The 18,877-nt window shown below is 38.6% G+C and overlaps 1 protein-coding gene across 1 annotated transcript; it reads right to left on the reverse strand.

Annotated features, from left to right (window-relative positions):
- Positions 1-2,084: 2,084 nt before the first annotated feature.
- On the reverse strand, positions 2,085-16,702 carry tbx3a (T-box transcription factor 3a). Its single transcript, XM_084413640.1, has 8 exons — positions 16,575-16,702; positions 8,941-10,154; positions 7,580-7,847; positions 7,137-7,283; positions 5,981-6,057; positions 5,588-5,745; positions 4,685-5,274; positions 2,085-3,003 (listed from the first exon to the last, which is right to left on the reverse strand). Exons 2-8 carry the CDS (start codon positions 9,309-9,311, stop codon positions 2,629-2,631), a joined length of 1,986 nt encoding a protein of 661 aa, XP_084269766.1. The 5' UTR covers positions 9,312-10,154; positions 16,575-16,702; the 3' UTR covers positions 2,085-2,628.
- Between the last annotated feature and the right edge of the window lie 2,175 nt (positions 16,703-18,877).

Here is an 18,877-nt window from a genome sequence, read left to right on the forward strand (position 1 = left end):
TGCATTCTGGTTTAGAACGATATGATGACGGATATTTTTAAGCTTTTGTGCTTCTACAGATTCCGTTTCAGTTACACCAAACATTTATGAAAGATTGTCCATGTCTGATATTTAACATTCATATATTCTAAATAATCATTCCCAGTCCGCTTTTTTAATTTAGTGTTTTGACAAAGAACACGGATAAGTTTTCTTCACCTTGATAGATTTCGACTATTATTGTATTGTTTTAATAGACTCTATATAAGTCAAACAGGCAAACATTGAAACCCAGTCTGACCTATATATGAGAAGTTTAAGCGATACATATTTAGCTGATATAATAATTGATATATTTTAGTCTTTCGTGTCGCTCAGAAGGTTATCAGCATTGATTGCTGTAAATGAACTTCTTCTTATACACTATTCAATAAAGACACTTTTAATAGCCAGTTTTGTCACGCGAACCCTGGCGAGAACATGTTTGCATGCGTGTCTGAGCTGACATGTCCTTTGCTCTTTGACCGCTGGGTGGCGCTATCTCGAGTTGATCTCAGCACGACTCAGACGTGTAATAAACACGAGTCTGATAACAGAGGCGCCAGGTGAGCAATAGAAGGAGCAATTGCGATAGTTTACACGCTGTTTACCACTGTTCTTCAGCGCCAATGCCGTTACTTATTAACCTTACTTTATACAAATAAAGATACACTCTTGATAAACTCTGACTCGAGGCTCCAGAGAGTGAATTTTACATTCTTTCAGGTTCACATCGATCTAATAAACACGCACGACGGGCCTTATGAAGCTTGATGGACAGGGAAGAGTTCATTCTGTGACAGGTTCAGGTTTTTTTCACTTGCTCTCTATAACAAGAGTTTATTATGAGTAGAATCACTTCATTTTGATTAGTGCGTTTATTTGAACGCACTATGTGAATTGATTAATTAATAACAGAAGCGATCAGTTTTATTTGGTTAAAAACACGCAATTGCAATCGTGCTTTTCAAAATGTCCGAGAAATAAATAAAGTTGAATTATCGTGTTGAAGGTTTTGTCATCAGATCGATTCAAATGAAGCAAGTTGGAGTCCGAACACAATGGAAAACCTTTATTTCCTTACGCTTTTCTGCACTTGTTTGGCAGTTTAGGCTCATAGGGCACACAAAGTCAATTCAAACACACACTTTGACTAAAGCATTCTCAGTTGATGTGAAAGAAAAGTGTCATTGCTTTCAAGCAATGGATGCATTGTGTTATCGCCTTTAATTTGTCTGAACCAAAGCACTTAAACACACAACAGTTAATCAAAACGATGGCACATTATTTTTTCCGCTGTGGTGTTACGGGTGAAATAATCAACATGGAAAATGCTCACAAACTATTTTACACATATGTCAACAATAAATTAAATTAAGCTCCCTCAAACAAACAAACAAACAAACAAACAAACAAAGATCCTCAGTTATATTTACAAGCAATATTCATATGAAATAATTACATAAATATGTTATATATATATATCGTTATTTACATTTGTATTTATTATAATCATATGATCCATTTTTGATCCACATGATCCCTTTTCCCAGTTTATCTCGAAGCTGGACTTTATAAGCAGTTTTAGTACCGCGTCTGTTAATTAAGTGATCGGTGGAAAGATTGACACATTTGGACAGATTAAAACAACATAAATGTTTGACTAGACTGCCTTCCTCAATTTACGAAAACAAAATAAATAATACAATATATATATATTATATATAATTATATATATATATATATATATATATATATATATATATATATATATATATATATATATACTAGGTAAAGATACTTAAGGGTTTACTGCGAAATCTCCGTCACACTGCAATGTTCTTAAAACAATGATGTAGATTTCAGAGAATTTGCGCTTAGAACAAAACAGTGAACTTAAAACAACAGCAGTCTTGATTATGTCTGGTCTTTGACATGCAATATGCCTCCGGTGAATTTAAATTATGAGTAGGCTATGTTTTCAAACACATCCGATAAATTAATGTCATAGTCAAATAAAGCAATAACCTATCAGAGTGCATATTAAATTAAATCACAGTCAACCTGACGTATACAACACACAGAGGAGCAGCAGCTTTATTCGTTTATTCAGTCTCTTGGCAAACTGTTCGCTGTTCAATACTTCTGGTATTCAAATTTTTGGGAGGGGGAAGAAAAAAACCAAAAGCTGAATCCATATTACCCCTACACCCTCAGATAGGGCGTCATGTGGTGTCCGAAACCATGGTGGACGTAAAGCTGTTTTGAAACAATCTTGCTAAAAGCGCTATAAATGAAGGTGACTTGACTTGACTATTGAGTGCACTTATTCAATCCCACAGTGCACTACAATAACGAGCTTATGCTCGCTCAACGGCTGTCCGAATTCACTCACTCGTTTTCATTCACTCCTTCAAGTGAACAGTACTAGTGGACTAACGTAGGGGATAGTGAATGAGGGTTTAGGGTGGGATTTCGGATTCAGCCAAAGTTAGTTTTAATTTATCAAAAGAACATGTCACGTGTTTATTTTAGTTTCACCAAAGTGCATTTAGAGTCTAAGCGTGATTCTCCGATGCAGGTCCGTGTTGTGAACGGGAACGGGTGGGTCTACGGAGAGACACTGCGAGCGCGGTCCGGTTTGGACTCGAGTCCGCTGACCAGTCGCTGGATGCTCTGCAACTCGGAGCTCGAGTCCCGCTCTCCGCAGGGTTTCGGCGAACCGGGCGAGCGGCTGGTGACCTCGGAGTCCAGGCTCGAGTTCTTCGGGTCCACGGTACCGCTCGCCATGGCTGGGATGGCCGTCGTGAGGAGAGTGCTGTCGGGGACGCTCGCGAGAGTGTACGGGCTGTACCGTAACCGGGGCCGAACCGCGTTCAGGAACGGGTGCCGGTGAACCGAGGAGGAGGACTGAGCAGCGGCCGCGGCGGCCATATATGTGTACGGGTACGGGAACAGACCTCCGAACGGGGACATGGCCAAACCCTGGAGAGAGAGAGAGAGAGAGAGAGAGAGAGAGAGAGAGAGAGAGAGAGAGAGAGAGAGAGAGAGAGAGAGAGAGAGAATCAGCAATGCGCTCACACACACTCACTCATACACACACACACACACACACACGCACGCACACGCTCACACACACACGCACACAAGCAAACACTCACTGAATTCGAAATTGTTCTACTTACCTTTTTATTTTATTTTATTTATTCATTCATTTATCTATTTATTTTATGTATGTATATGTATTATGATTGGAAATGCTTTGGCAATACATTTAAATAAATGTCATGCCAATAAAGCACATTTGAATTGAATTGAGAGAGAGAGAGAGAGAGAGAGAGAGAGAGAGAGAGAGAAACCAAATACACACGCTGTCCCCTGGCTTATACACTATAGTGCAATATGCAAACTTACTTATTTAGGACCAACACGTGAATTTAAACGTCAATGACGTAAATTGGATAGCCTATAAAATGACGTTTTCACCAACACCAGAGGTAAAAATAAAATAAAAATAAAAATAAAAAGTGGCTTAGTGCAATATGTCTGATGCACACTGACTAATCAGAGTTCTCATTAGACAAGAACGGGTATTGTTCAAAATGCATGTAGCCTTAAACTTTGATGAGGTTTTGATCCACTTTAAATGTTGACTATGTATTTAGAATCAACACGTGAATTTATACGTTAATGGCGACGAAAAATGGACAGCCTATTTAAAAGGACGTTTTCAGAGGTCAAAAATGTGCAATTAAAAATTCACAGTTCAACAACTCTGTGATTAAAAGAAAATCAGAATATAGCCTTCCCTTTTTATTATCAAGCTTTTTCGTTTTCCTATACCTATAGATATTTATATTCACTCGTTTTCTCTTGACACACACACACACACACACACACACACACACACACACACACACACACACACACACACATTAGTTGATTTAGATATTATACTGTAAAAATATAAACCGCGAGATTTATCAAGGTTATTATTATTGTAGTCAGCATTTGACGTGGATCAAAAAAGTTCATCAAAGTTGTTCTATAAGACAAGAACGGGTATTGTTCAAAATGTATAACTTTGATAAAAGGTTTTGATCCACTTCAAATGTTGACTAGTGTATATAGCCTATATATATATATATATAGGTAGAAATTAGGCGTGAACATATTTCTCTTTTTTATGAAATAATTGCTGTCTGCACACATCTTTACTGCTAATCTCGAGCAACAGTTGTCAGTTGTTCTATATTTGCTGACAATTTATGGACTGTGCAACAAAGACACTTAAACACTGCAAGATTTGCCACGCCTCGATTTTTCATCCAAAACTCATAAATGCACCAACAAAAGCATTAAAATACTTCATAAACATCCTGCCATGGTTATGATCAGCACAGAAGCATCAGCCCGATCTCATCAAAGTGCGTATCTATAGCACGAATTGCATTTATCGTGCAATTTATACGCAAACAAAGAGTTTTTATACGCAAAAAAGCGCTAAAATACTTCATAAACATCCTGCCAGGGTTATGATCAGGACTGAAGCATGCATGTATCATATGCACGTAAAAACTTTGTTATTTTTTGCGTATAAATTGCACGATAAAAGCAATTCGTGCTATAGACACGCATTTTGATGCGCTCAGCATGCATGTCTTACCTGAGTCGCGAGCACGTGCTGCTGCAGATGGAAGGGCATCGGGGGGCCCGTGGGTGAAGACATGCTCCCGGGGTCCATCGCACTGACCCCTCCCGAGGACACTGCGGCCAGTAAAGGGCCCATCCCTGAGGCCATGCTGGAGAACGCGCCTCCCATGCTGAACTGGCTCGGGTGTAAGAGGAAAGGATGGGTGATTGAACCGCCCAAGTGATTGAAAAACTGCTGCCCGGCCAAACCCTGCGGAAATCCGAAACTGTGCAAGTGGTTTTGATTCAAGTGCGCGGCGCCATCTGTTTGGACAGTCAATGGCATGTAGTTTTCTTTGCTGGCTGTCCGGGATTCGTCGGTTTTGGCCTGATCTCGGGCTGTCGGACTCTTGAGCTCGTCCCCGGACCGAGTGGTGCTCGAGATCTGCGTGACTGGACTCTCTTTCTCAGTCCTCTCACTTTCCCCAAACACACCTTTACTTAAACTCGCATCGGGATCCTTCGAGTCCTCAGTCGTGGTGGAGATTTTACTCGAGTCTGGCACGTCTTTCACGTTCCCATCTTTGTCTTCGTCATCACTGTCTTCATCGCTGTCACAAAAATCTGCGAGAGGAAAAATCGGGAAGGGAAACTCAGTTATACATACAGTCAGTGGCGACACAAAATGCACGCTAAATAAATATTAATTTAGTGTATATTAAACGTAGGAAATTCAGCATAGTTTAATTAATTAGGTACAAGCATGCATTACAAGTGATTCGTGTGGAGATTCTACTTTCGGACAAAAGCAAACGCTTTGTATCGGAATAATCGGAAGATTCGATTGTCATTGAGTCACATTTTTTTAGGACATTCCAAAGGAGAAAATGTTGATTTGATCAGAGAGAAAACAGATTTGTCTTACTGATTATTATACCTTTTAAGTTGTTCTGTCCAACAGTTGAGACCGCAGGAGAAGAATCCTGGCGAAAGCATTTGAAGGACGCTTGTTCTCCAGAGGAATCGTCTGATGTCCCGTTTTCTTTCTTCTGCTGCTCCTCATATGAACGCATCGATTGCAGAGCCAGCTGTTTTCTGTATTAAATCGTTTTCGAAGACAGAACATTGAGGGAAAAATTTCAGTGCAAACAAACTAATAATTGCATTGGAGAAAAACAACATGTTCGTGGGTTTTTAATTACGAAATTTAATCTTTTTTTTTTTTTTTACGAAATAAATGCTTTATTATAGCCTATCTATAATAAGTAACAGTGATCTGAATTTCAGAATGTTATGGAATGCTATAAATAAGCAGCTCGTGCTCTCCTACCTTTTTTCGCGTCTTCCATTTCCAGTGTCACGAAATCCTTTTGCAAAAGGATTGTGGTCAATTTTCAGTTGAGTTATCTGAAATGCAATGACAGGTAATCGGTTTAGCTTGAATAAAGATAACTTGCATGTTTTTCAGTTTCATCAGCCTATTGGATACTCTTTTTTGCACGTATTTATAGCATATTGAAACATATTCAACAGGCACTTTAGGTCTCTATGACTCATCACCTTTTATATTTTATAGTTTATTATGCTGGCCTATAAGCTTGTTTTCTTTGAAGATACAAAATATTATGCTTGCAGTGACTTGTCTAAAACCTTTTAAGTTATTTTCACAGAGGCATCACTGGGATTTTTAGGGAAAAAATGGAGGCATTTCCAGCTCATAAATATTGGAAACCTTTTTTATGTCTACAACCCCACAACATGAATTCAATCTCTCCTCCTTGTCACCCCATAAGCATTTCGTGTTGTAACATTTCCTGGAGTTTCCTGGAGTGTTAATATTTCAGCCGTTTTCTAATAAATAAACACACTTATACAATTTTCAGAACCTCCCACTATGGCCAGTCCTTCCTTCTCATTCTTACACACACACACACACGAACACACATCAACACACACACACACACACACACACAAACACACGCACACACACTTCTCTATCTTTGTGGGGACTCTCCATAGACATAATGGGTTTTATACTGTCCAATCTGTATTCTCTCCCCTTACACTAACCCTTCTGCATAAAAAAAATAATAAAAAAAAGCATCGTTGGCCAACTATTACACACTATCACACACAACTATCACACACACAAGCATGTTTCCATGATCAAACTTTTGAATAACTATAATTAAATTGAAGATAAGGTGTGTGTGAAAGAGGAGAAAGTGAAAGAATGAGAAAGTGTCTGTGTGTGTTTTCTGCATTATTGTCCATGGGTGAAGGCTTTGCGATATGATGTATGCCTAACAGTGATAAATCTAATAATTACAGAGAACAAATGCACTGCATATAATAACTACAAGAACGTTTATGACAAAAGTACTGAAAACGCCCTCTGTAAGGTACTTTTTGTAAGTAAACATTTAGTGTAAATTAAACATTTAGTGTAAAGTCAGACTCGCCCCAGGAAGCTCGTGATGACCCACCTTGTCGTTCTGGTAGGCAGTGACCGCGATGAAATCCGTCTCGGGGAACACGTATGTTCTGAACGTGCTGTACGGGAGTTTCAGGATATCGTTGGCTCTCACAATGTGAAATCTCGGCTGGTATTTGTGCATGGAGTTTAGTATCGTCTGGAATATAAATAAAGCCGAAGCTGACTTCCAAATAACATTTTCATGACGGGTAAAGAAATCGTTTTTATGAGGCACACTTTCTGCACAGTTTTTGTCCACTAACACGTTTTCCCTTTATCAACGGTTTCCCCTGCTCGGATAGTATTTTCATGCACATATTTAAAATGAAATTTCCCTGACAGTGCAAAGTCTTTAACAATCTATCAACATGCATAAAAATACTACATGCAAGCACTGAACAACAATAATAATGATAATTATAATAATAATTGAAAAAGACGTAGCAAACTTACAAATCCATGCTTGTCGGAGATGTTATTCGTCAGTTTAAGTTTGTGGAAATTGACGACTTTAGACATCCATTGCTCTCCAGTGGCCGGACTGTCGGGGTGAATGTACATGCGTTTTGGCATTTCGGGGTCAGCTTTTCCTGCCACCATCCAGCGAGAGTTATGAAACTTATACCTGCAGTCGTCAGCCGCAACAATATCCATCAACAGAATATATTTGGCCTTTTTGTCCAATCCCGAGCATCTGACTTTAAATGGAGGGAACATTCGCCTACAGAAAACATAGTTGAGTCACATTTCTATGTTTTAGCTTGTGCATGAGGCTAAAATCTGCACAATTCCTTGACTGGATTTTGCTCTAGAGAAACAGTAATTTCAGACATCTGAGATGTTTTTGTTGTGTATGTGTGTGTGTGTGTGTGTGTGTGTGTGTGTGTGTGTGAATTAGGCCCAGCCATTAGCCTTAACTTGAAAAACAATCCAACATTTAAACGGCAAAACTAAGTATTTCGACAGCATTGCATAGGCTATATTTTTATAATACAAGCTTCAAAATCAGCTGTTATGGAGCACATAAAAAATGCTGTGTTGTTTTAACCCAATTGGTTAAATATGGACAAACCCAAACGTGTGGTTAAAATGTAATTTAAAAATGTATCCCAACGCCTAGGTTTGTTCATATTTGACCCAAATTTGGGTTGAAACAACCCAGCTTTATTATTATTATTATTATTATTATTTAGAGTGTAAGCTTAAACGATTAAACCAGCGATGATTTTTTTATTAAAAGAAAAAAAAAATTCTGGGTTGTTTCAACCCATGTTTGGGTCAAATTTTGACAAACCAAACCGTTGGGTTAAAAATGTACTTAAAAAAACTAATTGTCTATATTTGACCCAAATTTGGGTTGAAACAAAGCTAAAAGCTCATTAAGCTAAAATGATTAAACCAGCGATGAATTTTTGATTATACACTCTAAAAAAAATAATAGCTAATGCTGGGTTGTTTTAACCCATGTTTGGGTCAAATATGGACAAACCCAACCGTTGGGTTAAAATGTAATTAAAAAGATTAAACCAATGGCCCATATTTGACCCAAACATGGGTTGAAACAACCCAGCATTTTAGGCCTATTCAAGTTGTGTTGTATTTTAGAAACATTTGCATCTCCCCAAACAGAAATAAAAGAAACAATAAAAAGCCCATCCCGTGTCCCATAATTGCTCTTCTAAAGAAACCCATGAGTCACTTAAATCAATAAAACAATTATATCTGATATGGGCTATAATCTCGGTTTCTAGCTAGGCTATTTGACTTGATGGAATTGAAAGCACGGCTCGTTTATTGAATAATTCCAAGTTTACCTTCCAGATTTCGTGATGACCATTTCTGTGCCGCGCTTGTGAAACAGATCCCAGAGTTCCTTGGCTTCCAGGTGCACTTTCGGGTCGTCGTCCACCTCCTCCTCGGGCTCGAGTGTCTTCAGAGGCCGCAGATGCGAGGCCTGGTGTCCCAGAGAGGAGAAGTGGAGGCCGGTATCTGCGGTCATCAGCTGCTCCATGATCGGCTTGCCCAGCGCCAGCGAGCCCGAGGGTGGCAGTGCCAGGGCCGGGAAGAAGGGAGGCTGGTGACCCAGCATCGCGCTCATGGCAAACTCCGGACTCCGGTGAGGTAAAAACGGGTGATATGCCATACTGGATCCTTGAATAACTGGATCTCTCATCGGAAAGCTCATCCAAGTCCAGATTGCAGAGGTGACGCGGTGTTCCTTAAAAACGAGTAATCAGAAATCAGCTAGAAAAAAATCAGCGCTGGAGAAGTGCTTCACTCGGTGCGCGAGACTCTTAATTGTCTCACTAGCTGGATTCCAAAAAAAAAAAAAGTGAGATAAAGTGAGAAACAGCTATCCATTAATCTGCCGCTTGTCTGTGAAATCGAGAAGATAAAAAAATTAAAGATGAAATTAAAGACGCGGTGTGTGTCGGTTTCCTTCAGCTTTCTTTAAAACAGACATTCCTGTGATAATAATAATGAGATCGTCCCGAGTCCTGCCAAAGAGATGTGTTGAAATATTTCGTTGCCTCGGAATAATTCCTCTGTCTTTACTTGTTGGAGGGATACACCTTCACACGAGCGCACACACTCGTCCTGTCGCGCGCACACACACACATCTCACACACGATCCGCGGAGAACGGGGTCCAGCACGGAGATGTTCCCAGTGCTTCTGAACTCCATGGGCTTCGGTGTGTGTGGATGTGTTGCGTGTTTCGAGCTCCAGCTCTCTGTTGATTGGCCCTTTCACGCTTTCGGACCAATTGTGTTGCTCTGTAGGCGTGGTTTTAACAGGTCGGGTGGAGGGGAAAGACTTCAGACTTATAAAAAGGTGTTTGAGAACTCTATTGCTGCCGCGAAACAGCGCTGTTGTGTGAAGATGTCAACATCATTAGGACTCGCATCTGTCGGGCTGTGGGACCCGGAGAACAACATGAACTTCCAGGACTCGTGCGCACAGCGTCACTGTTGGCCTCGTTTCGCGCACACAACATCATGTTTCGCTTCGCACGAGCGTTATTATACCTGGGAAAAGACAAAAGCGCGTCAAAATAATTAATATGCATGTTATTAATATGGAGATTTTGCATTTCATCAGCGTTTAATGTTATGTGGGAAATCACATTTGAAACCACGAATATCCTAATCGTGTCCGAACGGATAAATTATGCTTTCATTTTTTTATTTATAATTTGAACAATTTCAGAGCTATACTGACTATAAAATTGGATATCAGAACGAAGTCAACCAGCGTGTGACTAAACCGGGTGTACAATAAATGATTAGATAGACAGAAAAGGAGATGCAAACATATTTATCATAACGGCTACCGGATACGGATTCGATCACACTGTGTCGCAACGTCAGCGAGATTTAATTTAATGTGCTAAAGTTTATAATAGCAAATATATCGCCTTATCACTTTATATTCAGGAACCATTTTTATTCAGCTTACACACACTCTCACTCACTCTCTCTCTCACACACACACACACACACACACACACACACACACACACACTTCTCTCTCTCAATTTCAAGACTTTGCAAGAATTTGCTCGTGACTCTTGAACGCGACTATTTAAATAGGCCTATTCCCCTTATGTGAGTCTCACTATATTGTTCAAGACACAAAGAACATATCGAATATCTAAAGAGTGTGATTTTTAAATCACTGACAAACACCCTTGACCTTATTAAAATATAAATGTATCTTTTGGGGGGTGGGGGGAATGATTAGATTAAAACATCAGTGTGTAATGAGAGCAGGCTGTTGTTTTCACTGAATTATCAGTGTGTTGCTCAATTGTGTGTGTGTTAATGCCTCAGACATGTTGATAACTGAACGCATCTGTCCTGTTTGGCGCCCGACACAAACACTGGGTTAATTCACACGTAAACAACAGAGGCTCGTGGTCAGTTAAACAGCGCCTGAGAAGCGACTCAATTATCTGGTCAGCAGAGCAGAGACCAGTGAGATTTATCACCCTTCATCAAGTGGACAAATACTGTCACTGTCATCTTAGAAGAGGCATCTCTGTCCTGCGCAGTTTTGCATTGGGTCTAAACAATGACGCGATAATAAGTCTGTTTTTTTTTAGCTATAGTCAAAGATAATGAAATTAAAGCATGTCGATATTTAGTTCTTCGGTCGCTGTGCGTCCGTGTGCATTTTTACTATAGTGTGTGTAGTGTAGAATGTAGTGCAAACTGATGACGGATTGCTTATGCAGTGAATGAAAAAACACTGAATGCAGTCTGGTTTCTCACACACTCCTTATTTAAAGTAATCAGCATGATTGGGGTTTTTAAATACTATTTCCGCTACATGCACGCGCATTCTGTGTGACATTATAGTTGTGAATGTGATCCTATAAAAATATATTTTTATTTATTTATTAATATTTATTGATTGACTCTAGAAATTGCAATCTTTCCAAAACATGACGGAATGCTCTATATTTACGACTGTGTTCATCGCTGCTTCTCCGACATCTTTACCTGCTGATTTCTGTTTTTGCATGAGTTAATACATTTTTAAATAATCATCTCTAATTCAATTCCTTTTTAAGATGTAGGTTAAAAGGAGTCAGTGTTATAGTGGTATATTTCTTCCTTTAGTGAAAAAGCTCATTTAAAAGCAAACGATCGGCCTTATTTAAAGCTTTAGGCCTACAGGATAAAAAAAAAAAAAAAGAGGGATTTTAGTCCTGCCAGCCATTTTTATGAACGTGAACCCAACATTTGCTTGATTTGTGCAGATATTTGAGTATTGTTGATCAATCAATGCTCAAATATCTGCACAAATCGAGCACAGAAGTGTCATTGAGGTCTAAGAGATGCACAAGGCAAAATGTTCAAGCGTGATCAGTCAGCAAAACCAGATCAGTCGCGATGCAGTATCTACATAATACAGGTTCCTAAATCTGGGAGGAATGTACATACCAGGAAGGAAAATCCTTTGCATTCTTCTGAGGTATTCGGTATTCAGCAGTTTTCCCCAATGACTGAGTTTTTAACCCATTGACACTCAGCAGTCTTTGCTTAGAACTGGATTGTTACACACACACACACAAAAAAAGCAAGGTTGTTTTAACCCAAATGTGTGTCAAATATAGACAAACCGAACCATTGGGTTAAACATTTTAATTTAAAGTCCATATTTGACCCACATTTGTGTTGAAACAACCCAGCAAAGTCTCAGACTTGAATGACTTTAAGGTCAGCAAGATCGAGAGATTCTCTTCCTAAATATAAAAATGATGTTGCATTCAATGCAACATCATTTTTATATTTAGGAAGAGAATCTCTTGGTCTTGCTGACCTTGAAGTCATTCAAGTCTGAGACTTTCCTCCATATAAACACACAGAGACAGGCATATCATTTCATGTGGTGCTTTATAACAAGTTTATAACACTTAACGTTTTGACAAATCATTACCCAGCACTCACATCAAGATTTTAGGTAAAAAAAAATCATAAAGGTTATCAATTAGTTCCTCTAAGTGGCCACAATTGAAAATTTCGCACCATTTTAACTAATTCGTTTAAACGGTCCTGGGGTTATTTTTGAATAATATCCCATGTAGCCTCTCAAAAAATATGAGTTCACAAAAAGAATCAGCAAATTGTGTTTAAAATATGTACTAGGCCTATTCCATGTCACTCTGTGGGACATATCAACTTCCCGAAAGCATTTCATATCAACTTCCCGAAAGCGTGTGCCAAACCCTCACACACTCGCACCGAGGGTTGAGTCGGATGATGATAAGCCTAAGGGTCTGAGGTTCAGATCTGGCCTCCTGTGCCTCAGACGTGAGGAGCTTTAGAGAGAGATTCGGTATTTACTGCAGGGAAACTCTTGTAAATTCTCCGCAAGGCTGTCGAGATTGAATTTCTTTCAGCATTAGCAGATTTCTATTTAATGAATGCTACTGAAATGTTGTGGTGAGGATCTTTTCCTTTAGAGCACATACACATATTTCATCTTACGAACATGAACCCAACATTTGCTCAATTTGTGCAGATATTTGAGGATATAACATATTATATTTCAATAATTGTAGCTGCGCTCCATGCTAAATTCTGCATTTTAAAAGAAAAAATACACGTTGGTCTGTGTTTTATGATCTGCATAAACTCTGCATATATGCTGGAATATAAAGAATTCTGAACTCTCCCACTGTGTTTATCAGCAACTGCTTCAAGAAAACTAAATTATGGATAAACTAAATATGAATTTCAAGAGAAGGCTATACATTCTTTATCTTGTGTATGAATGGTAAATGTTCTTTTACGGGATTCTGTCTCTGACACATGGCAATAATTGCACTGATTAACTGATATAAGCATCTAATCTTGTTATATTCATTCTGTAATGAAGCTTCTCGAGGCTGTAATAAACATATTCATGATCACTGTTCTGTTTGTTGTATTGTACGGTCTCAGTCAGATTAGTTAGTTGCCACAGGTATGTCCATCTGTCTATCAATGAAAACACCAATACATCTGATAGTCTCTCACAGGTGTCCATCATTAAAAACCATTAAAATTATCTACCAGTTTCAATATTTGTGGCCTTTTATTTCTTTCCCAAAAGTACAACAATATAGTCCCTCTTTATGTATAGCAAGACAAGTGTCAATGCTAATATTTACGAAACTATGATTATAGCTACAGAATAACATTCACATTTCACATTAAAGGACACGTGGCTCTTGTTTCGGAAGCGTGCAGACAGGTATTATAACTGATTCTGTTATAAAGTCTAAAGTATTGGTTACACTTTATTTTAAGGTGTCATTGTTACAGTGTAATTATATATTTAAGTGCTGAGTAATATTAATCAACTACATGTACTTACTGTAGGGTTAGGGTAGGATTAGGGTTTGGTTGAGGGTTAGTTGCATGTAATTATGCATAATTTACTGTTAATATTATGGTAAGTACATGTAATGTAAAACAAGGACACTGTTAAATAAAGTGTTACTAAAATATTTAAAGAAAGTTTCTTAAGGTTTCTCATTTTAATTGATAAGGTGAGCACTTTGTTTGCAGGCATGAGAATACCCTATGGCAGAATGGTCTCTGCATCTGCTGTAAGGCATGTTAGGAAACGCTCGGTATTTCGAAGGTTTTCTGCGTTCAGGAACCGATTGACGCAAAGTGACTTCTTGAAAACAAAAGGAAGTCGATTGCGGTTTTGAGCTTTCATCTATTAAAGTTCCCACAGATGTTTTGCATGAAGAGGGGGAGTGTTTCAGAGTCCAGGGAAGCTGATTGGAGCAGAAAGCGGCAAATAAGATGGAAGTGAACTAAAGAAATAACTTCACTCGTCTAAACGTGTAATATAAACAGAGCTGGTGCTCTGAAGACTTCTCGCTTTCACTGACACGCTTAAGGGGGATACAGAGTGTTCCTTCAACAACTGTATGTAAAACAGACAGACACACACACACACACACACACACACACACACACGCACGCACGCACGCACACACACACACACACACACACACACACACACACATACACACGCACGCACACACACACACACACACACACACACACACATACACAAACAAACTGTGTAGGACACTATAGAGTTTTTTTCATGGCGGTCTCCAAGCCAAACAAAGGTCAATTTTATTATTCAGAAACTTGGCTACACTGAACAGAACATAAGAGCAAAGGTGTTGTTATTTCAAAACACGCAAATTGCCAACACAGACTCATGAAAACTCTTTTTTTGAAAATTGGTGACACTAGCGGTTAACGATCTCATTCCTGGGTTGTTGTATCTGATCACATCGTATGAGATCGTACTGCTAGTTCGTAAAATACGTGCAGGTGACGTGCATCATTTTAGGAGATCCGGAGATTTATGGTGAGATCTGCCATGTGCTAGATGTATATATGCTACATATCGGGCAACTGGAGCCAATTAACGCGACACTTAGAAAATTGTGATGATAAAGAGAATGGGAAGCGATAATTTAGCACACTCCCATGCAAAGGTCTTATTGAAAAAAAAATATATATATATATATATTTCTTTAGTTTTCCTGTGAAATCACTATCAATAATATAGTTTCTCTATTGGAATTATGCTTGTTTTAAACAACATGTAGCTACCCTTTAAACCAGGCCTATCGCTTTGCACACTGCAAAGTTCAAATGTCTACTTTTTAAGCAATACTTTTAATTTTCCTACACGCTGTCTGTGCACTGGCTGTGCGACGATCATTAAACGATCGTGCCTGTCTCTAATAATCAACAGTGGAAGCACGGAGAAAGATATGAACGACAGTTTTACACCCCATATAACAATGATTTTGGCGAAACTAGAATACATTAATGAATAAGTTCTGTTTAGTGCTTCCCAGCTCAGATTAATTTATGGACCTTTCAGCATCTTTCAGTATATGTGGGTTTATGACACGTCATAATTGTGTTTGACTCTCCAATCAAAACAAACAAATTCATACTTTCTCTGATTTCACCCTATTCAAACACCTAGAGCACCATTCAGCAAACCAATTAAAATCCGATTAGGAAACATTTTGCTTTTCAGACCGAGGCAGCGAAGAGCCCGTGACCTCTCAGCACCGGGTCATGAACTAATAAGATCCATGGCCCACAAAGAGGCTTCACAAATGTCCTCGGAGACCGACTGTGGCCTATGCACCTTTGACATACATAGAACATTAATTGGTCGCTGTTTTAACGAGGAAGGTGGGATATTCTAGTTAATTAGTCGCGATTGGATAAGGGTGAACATTATAGGCTATGGTTCGTCCGGTTGTTGGGGATCATCTTTTGTGTGTGTTAAATGAGAAGTGAGTATCGCTGTGCCTGTGTACAGTGTGCTTCTGTGAACTGGCGACAGCTCGAGTCCATGATGGGAAAAACGCAAATCACAGGACCTCATTATCTCATTTTTATCGCCATCTTTTGGGAGCAAGCCTTAATCAAACGTGGCACTCACTCTCTCTCTCTCTCTCTCTCTCTCTCTCTCTCTCTCACACACACACACACACACTCACACACGAAACCCAGGCAAAGCAAACAGTGCACAGAAATCAGTAAACGAGGGAAGTGTCTGCGGCATATTCTGTTTAGAGTCCATAAAGATGAACGAGAAGCAGTTAACAGCGCGATTGTGTAATCCAGTATAACTTCTAAAATACATTAGGGTGTTGGTAATGGTTTGCTGCATAGTCGTAAACTACCAGTTGGTTTTAAAACTGCTTCTCTAAAAGCGATTTCAAATGTTGCTGTGATGACGTATGTTGTTTCGTGTTTATTTAATGTTGTTGTCCGCCTTCAGAAATGAAGATTCAAATCTAATAATTCATAAATAATACAATGAACGCACAATCTTTTCAATAATGAACACATTTAGGCTGTTAATGCCAGCTAATCCAATACAGCAGCCTATTTTACCTTCAACTTCTGATTTTATTACACCGTCTCGACAGCAGTCTGGATATTGCATCAGCAAACAAGCAACACATTTTAATGATCCATTTCAGATCCCTACCCTGCAGATATGACTCCTGCAATCAAAAAGCAAAGATTGTCAAAGAGATTTACACCTGTCTGTCTCAGCTCATAGATTAGACTACTGGAGCCAGGTTGTCTGGAACCCGTGAGCTACTTCACCCTAAATCCGGATTAAACATGATAAAATAATCAGCAAAACGCCGCTTTTACATGCACGACAAAAGCGAACCTCCGCGAACGCAAAACCAACAACTGAAGTAAAGCGGAATTGTAAAGCGCCAACATTGTTCCATATACTTGCCGGTCCCGCGCGTCTGTGCTCTCGGAGGAAAGTGTTTTATGTCATGAGATTATAGACTGCAGTCCGATGCGGGTCACTGGACCCAAGACACTCCCGGTTACTGCGAGTCATTTCTCAACAAGCCTTTTAAGTTGGCGAGTGAAGGCGTATTATGACAGACTTCCCTATGTTCCTCTGTAGAAGGAAACATCTATGACTGCAGACAACAATAAGTGCATTAAAAGATACTAATCTGATCCAGCATGAATACGAAATGTCTTTGATAATGTCGATTATGATGTAGCCTTCTTTATTTTAATCCTAGTGCTGTTGTGTTTTTTTTTTATGGGAATGATGCCAGATAAAAACGATGACAATTTGCACGGAATTTGAGAAACGATTTATTTATTTATGTGTACATGTATCTAAACTTTCAAGTGCATTCCAAGTCTTCAATATTCACTCATGCAAACTCTATACTCGTGTGCGATAGTGTTCATATTCTCATTTTATGGATGTCTGTCGTGTGCTACAGGTATTTTAAACAATGAAAAATTAGGTTTAAAAATCAAATTTTATCTGTGTTTACATAGGATGTGTATATTTGTTTTACGTGAAATTTACAGTCATCTAATGTCGTCGGTTCAAACCTGAAATCATTCAGTGAAGCGAAAACAATTAACATGATTAAAATGGACTGTGTGATTTACCGCGACTCACACGCGGTGCACTTTTAAATATTTATGCATATTTATAAGACACAGTCCAAAAAATTAGAAAAAAAAAAAAAAACCCCGCAAAGATATTGAAGCTATGGTTTAATAAATTGCACAAAATATTTTTAGTTTTCACTTGAACATTGTTTGATGTATTTACACATTCATTCTTTAATTGCTGATATGTTCTGCACTATTTCCTTTGCGTGGACCTTTAAGTTTTAGGTCTCATAAGCTTTATTTCTTTTTTTCTTGTGCTAAACATTTAGGCATCATCCAAGGGGAATTAACATGTAAAATCCCATAGTAGTCCAACCTCTGATTATTAATATTATTATCTTTAAAACGATTTTTCTGTCAGACGCGCAGCCGAAATGATGCCGTGAAATGGTGAAGATAAGCCGCTTCTCAATCAGGAATATCAACAGGTTATTTCAGGCATTAAACAGGTTTTGTGAGTTTGTCATGTGAAATTCAGTTTTGCTTTATTGTCTCGGCCTGCATCGAAACAGATTCTGGCAGTGACAGATGACATGGAAAACTGGGATTCATCCAAGTCAACTACAACTTCAGATGATAATCGGACTTTGCGATTATATTCGCATCAATAAATAAATAAAATAAATCGCCATTCATTCATTCATTCATTCATTCATTCAAATACAGTCGCATATGCAACACCGAGGTTTTGTGAAATCCTTAAAAAATCTAGTAAAAAAAAAAGTCAAATAAGTGAATTCATTCTCATCCGAAGTTCCCATCTATGATTTAATTGATTTTATAATGTTTTCATTGTTTAATTTCAGTCCTGTAAATACTGCTGTCCGTTTTACATTTAGAAATACATAAATTAAATTAGTAAATACAACTGAATGCAATTAATACAATATAGCTACTTCACTACATACAAATCGTAAAAATGTTTATTTCTTCTGTAAAATGGGTCAATATATCAATATATGGATGAAATATGCATATACAATCAAACTTCCCACGCCCTTTATCACATTTAACATTATTATAATAACTCTTTGCATCATCATAATCATAATAGCAACCTGTATTTTGTGCTGCTGTGTCTCAGAGACTGGAGGTTACATAAACCACATGCCTGGTGTGACCAGAAACATGATCCAGACATCATTCTTGAAGCTTGTCCCTTTGGGTGAAAGGAGGGGTGTGAGTTATGGACATGTAGCTTTTCCATTTCAATAGCCCATCTGGGTTTCTACTGTAAGACTTGCTGC

This window comes from Rutilus rutilus (genome assembly GCF_951802725.1).
Source record: "Rutilus rutilus genome assembly, chromosome: 7".
NCBI lineage: Eukaryota > Metazoa > Chordata > Actinopteri > Cypriniformes > Leuciscidae > Rutilus > Rutilus rutilus.

Excerpts from the sequence above, each read along its gene's own strand:
- tbx3a (XM_084413640.1), bottom strand. The coding sequence starts at position 9,311 with ATGAGCTTTCCGATGAGAGATCCAGTTATTCAAGGATCCAGTATGGCA. Across the intron at positions 5,275-5,587 it reads TGGACAGAACAACTTAAAAG|ATTTTTGTGACAGCGATGAA; the intron begins GTATAATAATCA and ends TTCCTCTCGCAG. Across the intron at positions 3,004-4,684 it reads AGCACGTGCTCGCGACTCAG|GGTTTGGCCATGTCCCCGTT; the intron begins GTAAGACATGCA and ends CTCTCTCTCCAG.